Here is a 17,556-nt window from a genome sequence, read left to right on the forward strand (position 1 = left end):
TTCAGAGAAGCCTATCCTACCCACACCTAACATTTGTATTTTAATTGTGTCCATCTGATCATCCCCCACAGCTACTACCCTTTGTTCCACTTGCTCCTCCCTACTAGATTGTAAGCTCTAAGGAGCAGGGCCCTCTGATCGCTCCTGTATTGAATTGTATTGTAATTGTACTGTCTTCTCCGATGTTGTAAAGCTCTACGCAGGGCCGCTGATAGGGCAGTACAACCAGCCCTGATGTACTGGGCCCGCCCAGATCAGCTACACAGTGGGGCCCAGGCATCATGACAATTTGTTACTGCATCTAAAAAAAACCTTTTCTAAACTCTTCCCTGCTTCCACTTGCTTACAGAGTGGGTAAATTGTTTTCCTGGGCCTCATCTGGTCAATGCAGGGGCTCAGGAGGGGGGCACAGCAGAGGGACTATTTCTTTATTTTTGGGGTGCATATACATTATGCCGCCCCACTATTTTATTAGTCCCGGCTGGCGGAGTGATATTGTGATTCTCCATTCGGCTCCCGGCTGCAGTCCTCACCAGATCTGAAGAAGCTGAATGGCTGACAGGGAAGAGCAGGAGGAGATCGTGGCTGCACTGGACACAGTGAGTGGGGAATATAGGAAAGAATGCTCACTGTGTCCTGTTATATATCTCACAGCACAGCAGGGTAAAATCATCACACAGGCAGCACAGCAGGATCTCTGTCATGGCTCTGTGTTACATTGCTTTTGGGTGCTGACTTTATCATGGTTGTACTGTTACAGTCTGTTATATACAATACAGCCATAAGTTAACTAAGCCAGCACTCAACAGCCATGTGACATAAAGTCATGATAAATTCATGATAACGTCATGATAGAGCCCCTGCTTACTGTGCTGCCTGTGTGATAATTGTTACCAGATGATAATAAGAAACATGCTACTTTAAAAATTAATTTGGAGGAGCAGTAAACGTGCAGCAGAGCTACATTTTTACTGCCCCCCAAACCAATCCCCTTTAATTGCTTCCCAGCATTGCTGAATTGGAAGGTTGATGATATCTCGGTCATCACTACAGCAATGATCGAGATATTGTTTTTTAGCCCCATCAACTCTGCACAAAGTAAAAGTAATCGTAGTAGCTAGGAAGCCCCTGGATTCCTTTTACAGGCAGTGGAAAGGGGTCCCACCACCACCTTTACAGCTTTTAAGATGTGACCAGTAGCATCCAGTTACTAGGACACAGTGAGAGGGAAGGATTGTCATTCCTCCCATCGTGTGACATCAGAAACCAGAAGTGATGAAGATTTTATCATTTCTGGTTTCGGTCTCATGTAAAGAAGCCATTACTGACTTGAACAAGCATATGTTCAAACTGATCTTAGCTTGAGCAGATGCTTTGGAGGCCAGGACAGATATGGGGTCTAAAAGACCTCATATCTCCCTATAAATAGGACCTGTTATGGCCCTTGCTATCACAAGGAATGTTGTCCATCCCCTGTGAAAGCAAAAATGACAATAAAAAATGTAAAGATACAGTGTAAGATTTGTTTTTATTTGTAATAAAATACAATTGAAAAGAAATTTAAACTGCCCACTGCTCCTTCATGCTTACTAATTGCAAACATGTGTTGGCTTCACACACATATGTAAACGGCAACAAACCTGCATTTCACTTCAAGTCGGGGTCAGGGGTGGGGACAAGGGCGTGGTTGAAGGGGGCCCTGTCAGGTAGGCTGTACGGGGCCCCATGATTTCTAACAGCGGCCCTGGCTCTACGCAAACTGTTGGCGCTATATAAATCCTGTATAATAATAATAATAGTACCAACTATGACTATGAATGTCAGCTTTCCCAGAGGCACCTAAAGTACGATATGTGCATACTTACATTGGTCCAAGCTTTACCAGTGTATGCATGCAATAAACCTGGAATACCTGGAATTCAGCTTTAAGAATGAAGTCTAGGCAGCCAGCCAAAAAAAAAATTATGAAATTCATATATGGGAACTAATTTACTTGCCAAATAATTTGTCTTTTTGATTTAGTTCTGAGCATTACACGGCCTCTTCACACAGCACAGCCAAGCGGATGACACTTACTCAATTCAGGCATACAGTGATATTACTCCATGCCTAGACTGAGTGGACATTTAAGGACCAGTGGCAGACTGATGAGGTAATCCCTCTGCTCATTATGCTCTCTCCATCAATCTGTACATACAGTCTGTATATAGCACTTCAGATTGACTACACCTACTGCAATAGTTGTGCCCATTGGGCCAATGAAAAGATGTATGTGACATCCATTTTGTTCATGCCCCAGCTCATCTCTGCCATTTTGTCATGAGAGGGACATAGCCACAGGGACCTTGCCCCCCCCCCCCCCCCTTCTCCTTCAGTTCACAACTGTTAGCCATATCGGACCTTTCTGATCAGATCTTTGAGAGGAAAATTCCAGACCCTCTTGGCCCTTTTACCCGAATCTACATTTCTATGTGAAAACCCTAATAAAAATGTCTGACTTGCCTGCTTGAGTGACTGGAGTTTTAACAGATATCTGCAGCTTTCCCCTATAATAAACTCCATAGAAATCCACATTCCTGAGACTGGTTAGCCTTTATCCCTCCTAGGTAAAGGGGACAACTGAAACTTGTAATTTATATGCATTCCAGAGAGAATTTCATGCTGGACATAATACTATGCACGTTAACAGTCTGTAAACAGTAGGTATTCAGAGATAGGAATACTTATAGAAAAGTTTTAACATTAAACCAAGGAATGCTCATGCCGCATACACACAACCGGTCTTTCCGACGGAATTCCCACAGAATTCTGCTGAAACGGACTTGCCTACACACGATCAAATCAAAGTCCGTTCATTTACAATGTGATGACATATGGCAGGACTAGAAAAGGAAGTTCAATAGCCAGTAGCCAATAGCTGCCCTTGCGTCATTTTTGGTCCGTCGGAATAGCATACAGACGAACAGTTTTCCCGATAGGAATTGATTCCGTCGGAAAGATTTAAAACATGTTCTATTTCTAGGTCTGTCAGAATAAAAAAATAAAAAAAAGTCAGCTGAAGCCCACACATGATTGGAATATCCGATGAAATAATTCCGTCTGACCTTTTTTGCTGGAAAGTCCGGCTGTGTGTACGCGGCATTGATCACATTGATTGATCGGCATTGATCACAGCCCCGGACCATTTTGCTGGCCAAAGACCAGACCACTTTTTGCGATTCGGCACTGCATCACTTTAACTGACAATTGTGCGGTCATGCGACGTGGCTCCCAAACAAAATTGACGTCCTTTTTTTCCCACAAATAGAGCTTTCTTTTGGTGGTATTTGATCACTCCTGCAGTTTTTATTTTTTGCGCTATAAACAAAGATAAATATCCCCCAAAAATATATAAAAAAAAAATTTTTTCCCTCAGTTTAGGCCGATATCTATTCATCTACATATTTTTGGTAAAAAAATCGCAATAAGCGATTATTGATTGGTTTGCGCAAAAGTTATAGCGTTTACAAAATAGGGGATAGTTTTATGGCATTTTTATTAATAATAATACATTTTTTTACTAGTAATGGCGGCGATCAGCGATTTTTATTGTGACTGCGACATTATGGCAGACACATCGGACATTTTTGACACATTTTTGGGACCATTGTCATTTATACAGCAAACACTGCAATCACTGCTATATAAATGCAGTGATTCCTGTGTAAATGACACTGGCAGTGAGGGGGTTAACCAGTGGGTGGCAGTGTAGGGGTTAAGTGTTCCTAGAGGTGTGTTACTAACTGTTGGGGGCTGGGCTTTCATTTAGTGAACACTGATCTCTGGTCCAATCACATGGAGCAGAGATCAGCATCACTAGTTGCTAGGCAGAACGGGGAGCATCTCTCCGTTCAGCCGCCCCATCAGACGATCGCAGGTATGCCCGTGGCGATCGAGTCCGCCGGACCCGCAACCAGGTCCCGACCAGCACGCGAGCGCACCGCCGGTGGTGCGCTCACGATGGCAGGGCGGCATTAAAGATTGGACGTACCTGTACGCCAATATGCCTGCCCGTGCCATTCTGCCGGCGTACATCGATGTGCGCTAGTCGGGAACTGGTTAATCGGACTCTAGAGAGCCACTGTACCATATTGCTTATTCATTGGACTCTGCAACCCAGGACAGGACATTGTTAAGTATTCTCAACCTCAACTCCTTTTTATTCCTCTGTTGCCTTGTTGTCTCTTTGTTTCTTTGTATTTTTTTTTTTATATATTTTATTTGCCCTATTTTTTATCTTTTCATTATTAACCACTTAAAGAGGAAGTAAACCCTGATTAGTTTACTTCCTCTTTCATTCCCTGCAAAGGTAAAGCATAATGGAATACTATGCATCGCATAGTAGTCCATTATGTGTCACTTACCTGACACAGGAGCCAGTGAAGTCACCGCTGTCCCCTGTAGTCTACCGCATCCATCTTCTCGGTGGGCCTCGCCGCTCCGTCGCTGTCATTCGGCAAGGCCGCAATGATGTCACTCCCACGCATGTGCACGGGAGCCGCCACTCGTGGCATATCGCTGTTGACCATGGCGCATTCAGTGCTCCTGCGCGCCGCTGTCTACGGTGCACGGTCCATTACTTGGACGTACAGGTAAGCCTTAATCTAGGCTTACCTGTAGGTCAAAGTGTGTTGTAAGGGTTTACAACCACTTTAAGGACCGCCTCACGCTGATATACTTCTGCAGAATGGCAAGGCTGGGCACAAGCACATACAGGTACGTTGGCCTTTAAGTGCCCAGACCCGGCCCTGAGCTCCTTGACCGTGGCCTCATCGTCTAGCTAAAAAAACTCTTATCACTACAAAATTTTTTTGAAGTACCTGAGCTTTTTGGGGTTTTGGGAAAGGAGAAGGGAAAGAAATAACAAACACATTTAAACTTTGTCACATAAAACAGTTGCATTAACAGACTATACACATACCACCCAATCCTATCTATCTACACCACCCATTCTCCGGCAGCTTGACAGACTATCTCAGTGCATCCTGAAAAGAAAACCACATAGCAGCAATACAAACATATATCACATCTTTTAGAAGGCAGAACTTTATCCCAATCTCAATGAAGCTCTCTCCTCTAAATCTAAAACTCTTTTTCTCTTCTTAGAACGACTTATGTTTTTTTTTTTCTTCAACATATTAAAACCAGTTTGTTTTGTGCCAACCCATGCCACCTAGTGGTCACTGTAACTGCAAGTCCTTCCCTGAAAGTAAATACTGTGACCCATGCGGTAGTTGTTGACACGCCGCCCTCCAGCAACTTTCCTGTCTTTCTACCCACAGTCCTTGTTCTTTCAAGAAAAAGTGCAAAAAAGAGGGAGAGAGACTCTTCTTGCATTCAAAGACTCAGTTCAGAAACAGTTCACCAGTAGAACCGGGGATCCGGCAAAAAGTCTCTTCCATGCTCATCCACAGTTGTGATAAAGTATAATGCACAGTCTTTATCTGGCCTGCAAATGACAACTTTATCCATGTAGATATGCCAACCATAGCTCCAATGCTGCAGACACCCCAAAAAGCGTTCATACATTTCCCGACAGAATGCCTTCTTGGAACTTTAAGGTAGTCCAAGACATCTTCTGCATAGCACTTCTCATGATTTTCCTCTATAATATCCATTATCTCTTTGGGCACATACGGAAACTCAAGTCCATACTCTGTTGCCACCCGTTTGTTCAAGAGTCTCTGAGACCTGGCGAGTCTCGGCAAGTTGCGGGCAGTTCCATCCCCAGGGGGTATACACACGTTCGGGGATTTGTGCACCAAAGCAGTAGCGTCTTTTTTAAGCGTTGGCAAGTTTACGGATTTTGGCAAAAGCACACTAGTAGCGGCTGGGGTTTCCACCCGTGGCGTTTCACTCCCTGAAGTAAGGGCTAGCCAGCCCGAAAATGTCAGCACAGGTAGCGGCCACATCATCCCCACAGCCCCACAAAGGTTCTTGGGACATTGTGTCAAACAGTTCATCAACCTCCCCAAAGTCAGAAAAGGTAGTCTAAATCTGAGTCCCTTGCCTCCTCTGCTAACACATAACTTTTTACAGTCCCCTTCCCCGCAGTTTCCCCAGATTTCTCACCCGTGGACTGTGTTGGCTTCTCCAGGGTGATCACCTTCTTCCGATGAAATGCAACCGGACTGGGGGTTGGTCCTTTTCTGCGGTCACAGGAAGGTTTTCCATACTCCACTCTCTCTAAAGCAGGCATGGTAGTAGCAACAGTAGTGGACGAAGCCGTGTCCATGACCTCAGGAGTATATTCTCTGACCTGAGAAGAAGCAATGTCCCTTTCCAAGGTGTTGGCAGCGGTGTGCTATGCTGAAGCTGTAGGCTTGACAGCCGGAGCATAAATTATGGATTCCTCAGTAGCCACGCCAGTGGCCCAGTCCATATGGTAAGCCCGAGGCAATTCGGTAGGCTGCTCCACCTTGAAGACATAGTACCCACATCTCCGACACCTAGGAAATGGCCGAGGACTTGCAATGAGACTGTCACATCCTCCACATAGCATGCCGAGGGCCTCAATGTCCCCAGCAGTATAGAGGAAAAACCGCCCCTATGGCAGCAGGCGGATTCCCGTGTCGATCAACACGGTGCCAGGTATCTGCGTACTCGTGTGACCTCTGACCAATGGCATCCTAGGTCCTGGAATAGATGATGTACCCGGAACACAAAATATTTTCTCTCTAGAAACTTTCTTTTCTCCCGCACAGTGAAACGCGACTAGCTTCACTCTCCTCCTACGACACGCTCACGCGGTGCCTCGTGTAGGAAGACGAAACAGGCGTAGACTCCTCCCATTGGTTGTTCTGGTTGCGCAATTTTGCGGGCTTTTCTGCAGGGCTCCTCCCACGTTTCCGCACCACAGTGAAAGTCTTTTGCCTTACTCAAAATGGCGCAGTCCAAAAAAAACTTCCACCCTCAATTCCATAAACTCACATGTATAATTCTTCTCCGTTGCGAGAGGTAACGATAAATCCCGGGCTACGAGCCCACACGTGTAGCACTGACCCCCGAAGGAGCGTCTGTTTTTCTTGGGCCTACCGTTTACCTCCTCCGCCTTGTAGCTCGTTGTTCTTGTTTAGGGGTTCCCGAGGTTGATGGCCCAATAACTGCAGAGACCGACACTTGAATTCCCTTAGGAATTTTTATTTGCTTAAAACGTTGAACAGAAACACAGTCTCTCAGTTGGGAATAGAGGGTATAGGTATGGAAGCACAGGCACTTTGAAACTGCTGACATTTAATAAATGTCTCTCTCTAGGTAATCCAGAGAATGGCCACCCGCAACTGGATATTCCCATTGTTGGACAAATCCTGGTTTATGGACTTAGCAGCCTACAAATGAATCAAACTTAGCAAAGTCTCTGCCACAGACTTGGTTGCAAACTTTTAGATGAACACAGAAAGTCTCTCACAGGAACTTAGTTGTAACAGAAGGATGAAATAGGAACCTTCTTGCGGTACCAGTATCTTGCAGCCGGTCCGGTGATATCGTAAGAAATGTGGATTCAATTAGTGTCCATAAAGCTGAGCATCCAGGCTCTTACCGAGCAGCCAGCCTCGTGCGTGGCCCTCTTCCGAAGAGTCCTCCCCTGGTTGCATGACGAGTGGCTGGGCCTCTCCAAAACCCGAGAGGGCACCAGACCACTTTAGAATCCTCCTTCCAGTTACTGTGCCTTGGACTAGCCAGTTCCGAGACTCAGAAAACGGATGGATCTGCACCCCAGGCTGTGAGGGCCTCTGGGGGCTGGTCAGGAGGACCAGGACCATGGAGTCAGAACATACTTATGGACCGGAACCCAGAACCACATGACTTCGGCACCTTAAGTACCCTCACCTGGAATACACAGCGAGACAACGCACCCACTGATTGGCACCGAGAGAGAGATTGGTACCCAATGCATCCAACCAGACTGCGTTCCAATGCCTGTCAAAGGTGCTACCTACACCAATGACCAGGCAGAACATTAGTAAAGCCCAGCCAGACTGATGCCAAAAACCACAATTTAGAACAATTAACCCCAAGACTCAACTATAGTCTTGGGAAAAACTAAATTTACAGACATAGCCTTACTCTTCAGGAGTACCGGCGCTACAAGTATAAAAACAATGTACTAACAAGTCTTGCCGGTTAACGGCCCTCTTTTCCTCACACAGACACAGTGTGGGATGAAAGGGGCAATTCTGTTTACATGTGATCAGCTGATCACATGGTTAAGGGGCACTGTGATTGTCCCTTTACTGTAAACTGTGATCAGTGTGCTGGATGTGTCCCCCAGGGGGCACATAGAAGGCAGGGTTCTGGGAGGATGTCCATGGATGCCCTCCCAGAACTGGAAATCTGGGGCATGGATGGAGGGGGGGTTCGGGGGGCCAGGGGGGACCTTCATGGTTTCTTGCACTGGGACCCTGAAGGTTCTTGAATGCTCAACAGAGGACTGCAAAAACTTATATGAAAACAAACTTAGGTAATTATGGTAGTAAAATTTCAAAAAACAGAAAATGTATTTATTAACCACCTCAATACCAGGCACTTAAACACCTTCCTGCCCAGACCAATTTTGAGCTTTCAGCGCTGTAGCAATTTGAATGACAATTGCACAGTCATGCTACACTGTACCCAAATGAAATTTTTATCATTTTTTTCACACAAATAGAGCTTTCTTTTGGTGGTATTTGATCACCTCTATGGTTTTAATTTTTTGCTAAACAAATAAAAAAATATGTTTTTTTTGTTTCAGTTTCAAAACTTTGTAAATAAGTATGTTTTCTCCTTCACTGATGGGCACTGATGGGGCTGCACTGATGGGCACTAATAAGGCGGCACTGATGAGCACTGATGAGGTGGCACCAATGAAGTGGCACTGATGAGGTGGAATTGATGGGCACTGATATGTGGCACTGATAGGCGGCACTGATGGGCACTGATAGGTAGCACTGATGGGCGACACGGATGCCACTGATAGGTGGCACTAATTGGCACTGATAGCTGCCACAGATTGGCATGGATAGGCGGAATGAATGGGCATGGATAGGCGGCACAGATGGGCATGGGTAGGCACTGATAGGCAGCATGGATGGGCACTGATAGTTGGCATGGATGGGCACTGATAGGTGGTACGGATGGGCACTGATAGGTGGCATGGGTGGACACTGATAGGTGGCATTGTATTGTATTGTTTTGTACTGATGGATGCCAATCAGTGCCAAACAATAATGCATGCCAATCAGTTATGCCCATTGTGGGCACTGATTGGCATCCATTGTGGGCACTGACTTGCATCCCTGGTGGTCTAGGGTGGCATACCTGGTGGTCTGGTTGTGTCCCTGGTGGTCCAGTGTGGGCATCCTCGGGGGGGCTGCGCTGATAATCGATCAGCACAGACCCCCCCGATCAGCTCTCCTCTACTCGCGTCTGACAGACGCGAGTGAGGAAAAGCCGATCACCGGCTCTTCCTATTTACACTGTGATCAGCCGTGATTGGACATGGCTGATCACGTGGTAAAGAGTCTCCATCGGAGACTCTTTACCAAGATCATAGTTGCGGGGTGTCAGACTGACACCCCGCAACAACGATCTCCGTATTTATCAATAAATACACAGTTGCTTCTATCTAAACTGTGTTTTTATATCTGCTTGGAGTTTACTATTAGTTTGCATACAAGTCAAAAATATGCTAGCCGCTGTGGATTGATGCAATTTTTGTACTGTACTGGTATCAATATTAGCTCATTAAAAGAATTAAAGCTATTAAAATCATAGGGAATGTTCGCAGGCCACTGTACATTTTGGTATTACATTGGAACGTTAATAACATTTGGCCTATTGCAGTATTATAGCATTTCTGGCAAAGATGCCAGTGTTTCCAGATTGCTAGTCTTCGCAGTTTGGCAAGCAATTTCAACTTCTACTAAATACCCCACCAGTCTGAAAGTGTGTATTGAGCTACAATTCCATATTCATGCTTTGTGTTGTCTATCACTGGTGAGAACATTGCATACAGTATTTTGACCCCGCTGTGCCATTCGGAGCAGTAATAGTGCGGGCCAAATGTATTGCCTTGAGTTTCTATCCTGCATTTAAATAGAACAATGTAAATATGTAACTATGTAACAATGCATTTTTTTAAAGCAACTATTAGAGTATACAGTGGGGCAAAAAAAGTATTTAGTCAGCCACCAATTGTGCAAGTTTCCCCACTTAAAAAGATGAGAGGCCTGTAATTGTCATCACAGGTATACCTCAACTATGAGAGAAAAAATGTGGAAACAAATCCAGACAATCACATTGTCAGAATTTTGAAAGAATTTATTTACAAATTATGGTGGAAAATAAGTATTTTGTCAATATCAAAAGTTAATCTCAATACTTTGTCTTCACAAGGTTGTCACACTCTGTTGCTGGTATGTTGGCCCATTCCTCCGTGATCTCCTCTAGAGCAGTGATGTTTTAGGCCTGTCGCTGGGCAACACAGACTTTCAACTCCCTCCAATGGTTTTCTATGAGGTTGAGATCTGGAGACCGGCTAGGCCACTCCATGACCTTGAAATGCTTCTTACGAAGGCACTCCTTCGTTGCCCAGGTGGTGTGTTTGGGATCATTGTCATGCTAAAAGACCCAGCCACGTTTCATCGTCAATGCCCTTGCTGATGGGAGGAGGTTTGCACTCAAAATCTCACGATACATGACCCCATTTATTCTTTCATGTACACGGATCAGTCATCCTGTTCCCTTTGCAGAGAAACAGCCCCAAAGCACGATGTTGCCACTCCCATGCTTCACAGTAGGTATGGTGTTCTTTGGTTGCAACTCAGCATTTTCTCTCCTCCAAACAAGACGAGTTGTGCTTCTACCAAACAGTTCTACTTTGGTTTCATCTGGCCATATGACATTCTCCAGTCCTCTTCTGGATCATCTAAATGCTCTCTAGCAAACCTCAGACGGGCCCGTACATGTACTGGCTTAAGCAGGGAGACACGTCTGGCAATGCAGGATCTGGTGGCGTAGTGTGTTACTGATGGTAGCCTTTGTTACGTTCATCCCAGCTCTCTGCAGGTCATTCACTTGGTCCCCCGTGAGGTTCTGGGATTTTTGCTCACTGTTCTTGTGATCATTTTGACCCCACAGGGTGAGATCTTGTGTGGAGTCCCAGATCAAGGGAGATTATCGGTGGTCTTGTATGTCTTCCATTTTCTAATTATTGCTCCCACAGTTGATTTCTTCACACCAAGCTGCTTGCCTATTGCAGATTCAGTCTTCCCAGCCTGGTGCAGGTCTACAATTTTGTTTCTGGTGTCCTTCGACAGCTCTTTGGTCTTCACCATAGTGGAGTTTGGAGTGTGACTGTTGTGGACAGGTGTGTTTTATACTGATCACAAGTTCAAACAGGTGCCATTAATACAGCTGATGAGTGGAGGATAGTGAGAGCCAGAAATCTTGCTTATTTGTAGGTGACCAAATACTTATTTTCCAACATAATTAGCATATAAATTCTTTCAAAAATCAGACAATGGGGGTTATTTACGAAAGGCAAATCCACTTTGCACTACACGTGCAAACTCCAACTGTAAAGTACACTTGAAATTGCACTGAAAGTGCACTTGGGAGTGCAGTCGCTGTAGATCCAAGGGGGGCATGCAAGGAAAATAAAAAAACAGCATTTTAGCTTTCACATCATTGGATAATAAAATCAGCAGAGCTTCCACTCATTTCAGATCTACCCCTCAGATTTACAGTGACTGCACTTCCAAGTGCACTTGTAGTGCAAAGTGGATTTGCCTTTCGTAAATAACCCATGTGATTGTCTGGATTTGTTTCCACATTTTGTCTCTCATAGATGAGGTATACCTATGATGACAATTACAGGCCTCTCTCATCTTTTTAAGTGGGAGAACTTGCACAATTGGTGGATGACTAAATACTTTTTTGCCCCACTGTACATCCCTTTATGCACTTTACTCCAGCACAGTTGATTCCTCATTGCATTTCACTGGCCAGGATGAGAATACCTCTCAAAAAAGTCAACATCATGCTGCTCCATGATGTCCCTAGCAGTGCCACAGACGCAGCATGAGGCTAGCTTTCAGAAAATCAGCCACATCTGCATACACCCAGATAGCAATTAACTTAAGATTATGTACCCTAAAAGTTTGTAAAGAGATGACTATTTTCTATAAAGAGAAACCCCTTCCATTCCCCCATGTCACAGTTCCAGCACAATACAAATTTGCCATCCTTGTAATGTTTGTAAAACAATTTAATTGATATCATTTGATAGATAAAGCCTGTATCCCCCCACTTTGTACAGGAGATTTACATAGTTACATAGTTAGTAAAGTTGAAAAAAGACACCAGTCCATCCAGTTCAACCTGAGTGAGTGGGAGTGCATGTCTACAATTGTCTACAATTGTCCCTATCCCTGTACATTGTATCTCATTAAGATATTCCTCTATTATATATTATTCATTTAAGGTACCCATATAGCACTGCCAATTTACACAGTGCTCCACACATGCATCGCACACTCACATCAGTCCCTACCCTCAAGGAGCCCACAATTCAAGGTCCCCAACTCACATTCATACATAGGCCAATTTTGGACAGAAGCCAATTAACCTACCTGCATGTCTTTGGAGTGTGCCAGGAAACCGGAGTACCCGGAGGAAGCCCACGCAGGCACAGGGAGAACTTGCAAACTCCAGGCAGGTAGTGTGATGGTTGGGATTTCACATTTTAGCAACAGTATATGCAGCCACTACCCTAATACTACATTGTGCCTATGGTTTATAAGACATATATGATTTTATCTGTGTACAGAACTAATGCACCCTATGGAGCAAAACCATTTATGTAATGCAATGTCATTGCCATTGGCTGAATAATCTACTGAAGTTGTAAAAGTCAGACAAAAGAATGTGCTCAGGCCACAGTATTGTGTTCTTTCAGCCATTCTAGTAAATGTTAAGTTATGTGTATTTTTTAGACATTCATTTTTACAAACGATAACGAAAGTGCAGAATCTGAAAAACGAAAGATCCGACATAAATAAATGCTTTATTTTCATATTTGTTGTTACAACAGTTCGATATAGAATAGGAGATTCAACGTGACTCTGACAATAACAATCTGTGTCTATTGAACCTGTGGTCAAATGTGCCTAACCTTACCTCTATTAGTCCAAGATTATATAGAGAAAATATTCGACAGAGAGAAAATATTCGACAGAGAGAAAATATTCGACATAGAGAGAAATGATTCGACAGAGAGAAAAGATTCTAAAGTGCTAATTTTAAAGTCTAATGTGCAAGTTACTGTTCTAAAAAGTGTTTTTGGGACCTGGGTCCTGCCCCAGGGAACATGTATCAATGCAAAAAAAGTTTTAAAAACTGACGTTTTTTCGGGAGCAGTGATTTTTATAATGATTAAAGTGAAACAATCAAAGTGTAATATTCCTTTAAATTTCATACCTGGGGGGTGTCTATAGTATGCCTGTGAAGGGGCGCATGTTTCCCGTGCTTAGAACTGTCCCTGCACAAAGTGTAATTTCTGCAGGAAAAAAAGTCATTTAAAATCACTCACGGCTATAATGAATTGTCAGCTCCCGTAATACAGAGAACACTCATTGAAAGTCATTGATTAAAAAAAAGTGTGGGGTCCCCCAAATTCAATTACCAGGCCCTTCAGGTCTGGTATGGATATTAAGGGGAACCCTGCGTCAAATTAAAACGATTTTGAACGCTGGAGTCCCGGGGGGTGTTCGGCTCATCCTTAGTGGGGGAAGTAAAATAAAAATAATGATGATGAATGTTATATTCATTATTATCAGTCACTCACTATCTGACACCTGACACTGTGAGACTTAGACCATTCATTCAACATGAACGACGGAGATTCGACAAAGCAACGAAAAACACACACGTTTATAATAATATTCGACGGAGCATCGAAACTGTACGACGCTGCAATCTTACATTTCCAGAGTCAAATGCTCCGCCTATAGGCTATATAGAGTTTAGCAGCTCCGTCTAATCTTCTTTATACATTCGACAGACACCATAAGCCTTCAAAGACAGATTCGACCATAATTGTGGATTTTCGGACAAATGCAATTTTTGAACGAAAAACAAAATGAATAAAAAAGAATTTCGGCAGTAACTAAATAAATTTATTTTTCGGACGAAAACAAAATTCCAAAACGAAATATTTCACTCTGCACATGTCTAGTATTTTTGGATTCATCTCCAAGGTCCGCTTGTCATTACCAGGTTCCACAAAGATGATCTAATCACTGCAATATTTATGTTAGTGAATATACTGTAAAAAAAAGTCCATATTCCTATCGTGAGCAGAACAATCAATAACTGTTCGCAATAGATCCTTTACAGCCTTTCTCTTAAAATCCTTAAATCTGCCACACAACCAGCAAACATTGTGTAGCATATAGACAGACAGTACTGAAGATGTGTAACCAAGGCAGCATGAATAATGATGCACCTCTAACCTCATTGATCCTTTTAATCACAGACCACGCCAAGTACCAGTATTAAAGCATGTGTTCATTAACCTATGTGCAATATGGCTAGCAGGTTGTGATCTAATCATCCCACTTGATTGCCCTGATTAAAAAGTACACAGACCAAAGATAGAACATAAGCCGTGCGATTTTTTTTTTTTAGTCTAAAATGTCTGTCTGGAATCCATCTTGAAGCAAGATTATATCATTCTGTGAGTTAAAACAATCTATCAGTGTAAAATTTCAATTTTTTGCAAGCCTCCAACATTTCCTATGTGGCACGTTACAGATCATGCTGCCTTTCTGGAAATGTTCAAATTGCATAATCTCCCAAAATGCACTGCTTGAAAAATTGGCAGGTGTGCTAATATTCGGTGACAGGGATAAGTCACGCAGTAATTGAGAAGGGAAAAGGGGGGGGGGGGGGGGGGGCAATAGCACTTACAGACAACATAATATCTGTCGTTTGTAGGTATAATACACGCACAGTATATTTGATTTTTTTTTCCATGTTCGCAGCTAGCTCATAGTTTTTGAAAACTGAAATGGTGTACATATATAAAATTTTTTTTTTTTTTTTTTTGGGTGGAATGTTGAGTATGAATATAACATTTCAAAGAGTATGGACTTGCAAACATTACATCTTACAATCTATCAAGTTTGATCCTAATAGGTTTTTTATGAGCTTCTGTATCCATAGGCTAGCATCCATTTGCCCAATGATATCAGTAATTAAAATCCAGGACATCTTTTTGAATTGTAGAATAATATCCACATTTGATTAGAGGCATTTGTCAAAAAATCCAAACTTCTTTCACACCATGTGCAAAGAATACAAATGCAAATTTGTAGATCTCACAATTCTTGAGGGAAATCAAAATTTGTCCTCATTGTAACAGTTGACAGGTTATTGATTCGTTTGTACCTACCCATGTAAAGGACGCCCTCTTTTGTCTTTCCTGCTGCTTCCGCCACACCCTGCCTGGTTTTTTCAGCAGCTGCCACGACTCCTTCTTTAGCTTTAGAAAAACCTTTCATGAAGACGTCCATGGCTAACAACAATGTTTCAGAAGTGCTGTAAAACATAAGCCATTCATATGAATTCATCAGCAATTCTATCTTTAGCATCGCAAACAATCAGCATTATCTACCGTATAGTAAACATCTGAATCCATCCATAAGCACAATTTCAGTCTAATAATTTCCTGATATTTTACACTGCCACCTAAAGACCTATCACAAGCACTTCTGACACACACTGCCCTTTTATACTCCACCCACTGTGCCACAACATGTCATTGAACAAATATAATTAAAGCGAATGTACAGCAACATTGTCTTTTTGCAGCTAAGCTATGTAATGGTACCATTATGTCTCATTTTGTTTAAGTATATTGATCTTATTTTATGTGCAACAGGGCTTAATAACACCAGATATAATTAAAAGTTCTATTATACATATACACACACACACACACACACACGTGTATATACATATATATCTATGGGGGGAAGAGAGAGATAGATAGATAGATAGATAGATAGATAGATAGATAGATAGATAGATAGATAGATAGATAGATAGATAGATAGATAGATAGATAGATAGACAGAGATAGACAGAGATAGATAGATAGATAGATAGATAGATAGATAGATAGATAGATAGATAGATAGATAGATAGATAGATAGATAGATAGATAGATAATCTCCCATTATATATAGCACAAAAGATGCAGGTGATATGCTTTAGGATTTAAGGTAAGATGACAATTACTTAATCATAACAGTGAGTAACAGTCACAATAAAAATAATAATCCTAATTTTCCTAATCACCCCGGAAAAGAATTAGAACAATTTACCACATGCTTTTGTCTTCGTATGCAATTATACTTACACGAGCCTTTGGTTGAAGAGTTTCCAGTAGGGATGACACCTGCTTATCCGTTGCCAGTGAAATAAAAAATTAAAAAATCAGTTCATGTCACTTAAATCAATCCTGCACAAGCATAAAACCTGATGGAATGTAGACTACTTAAATTAGTAGGAGGCAGCTGGTTTTAAAATGTTATGGTATATAGGATTAAAAAATAAAATGACAGAGAGGAAAATGGTTCAGAGATCACTTTTACTGTAAAGGAGTAGCTCTTTCGTTTGACTAGTCCTCGCTTCATCCCCAACACCCTCTCCTTCTCCCTCCTCCTCTTCCTTTCTACATGCCTGATTTGTCAGTGTGAAAACTGAAAAATTGCAGGCAACCTCCCTAAGCTGGACCACTTGTAAGCTCGCTGCTCCCCTAGCAAACAATGCAAGCCATTATCAGCAGGATTCCTTTAGATTAAGGACTTCAGGTCACATCAGAAAATGATTGCTTGGATCTCGCTAATTAGCCATACAGATGCCGAAAAAGCAGCAAGCCCATCTGTCCAGAAGCGGGAGCTAAAAAAGCAGTGGATATATCAAACCACAGAAAATGCACATAAACAGCATACTCAAATAGGCAGCTGGGGTAGGCAGTCAGCGTGCTAAATAATTCATTGCTAAATATCTGTGATTGCACAATAAATATTTCTAACCACAAAACCACAGTCACTTAAGTGTTAACAGATACGCATCAGGTACAGTCAGTTGTATTTATGACTACTAACATTACGTACAGAACAGGAGCACAAATATGTAACATGCTGCTTTAAAATATTCACAGCATGTTTATTCTTTTATTCAAGCAAGGTTCTACAATTAAACCCTTCAAAATGTAACATTTAAATGTTTGAATGATAGACTACAGTCTCTTAGTTTTAGTATCAACAAAGGAACTGTATTTTTAAAATAAAAGATAATGGACAGAAAAAAAAAAAATACAAAAAAAATAAAAAGAATACATACGGTAAAGTACGTCTGTTCTAGACCTAATACAATGAGTACTTTGGGTCCTACAACTGTGGTCATCAATAAGATATAATGATGCCCCCCCCCCCAACTTCTCAATTAAGATCAATAAAACAACC

The 17,556-nt window shown here is 42.4% G+C and overlaps 1 protein-coding gene across 1 annotated transcript in view; it reads right to left on the reverse strand.

Annotated features, from left to right (window-relative positions):
• Positions 1–16,745, reverse strand: part of SNCA (synuclein alpha) — a 143,857-nt gene extending 127,112 nt beyond the window's left edge. The window contains exons 1-2 of the mRNA XM_077476553.1: positions 16,446–16,745; positions 15,476–15,621 (exon numbers count right to left, since the gene is read on the reverse strand). Of these exons, the coding sequence (XP_077332679.1) occupies positions 15,476–15,596 (121 nt within the window). The 5' untranslated portion in view covers positions 15,597–15,621; positions 16,446–16,745. The remainder of the gene's footprint in view (positions 1–15,475; positions 15,622–16,445) is intronic.
• Between the last annotated feature and the right edge of the window lie 811 nt (positions 16,746–17,556).

This window comes from Lithobates pipiens, unplaced genomic scaffold (assembly GCF_037356315.1).
Source record: "Lithobates pipiens isolate NorthernLeopardFrog02 unplaced genomic scaffold, aLitPip1_a1.2 Scaffold_13, whole genome shotgun sequence".
NCBI lineage: Eukaryota > Metazoa > Chordata > Amphibia > Anura > Ranidae > Lithobates > Lithobates pipiens.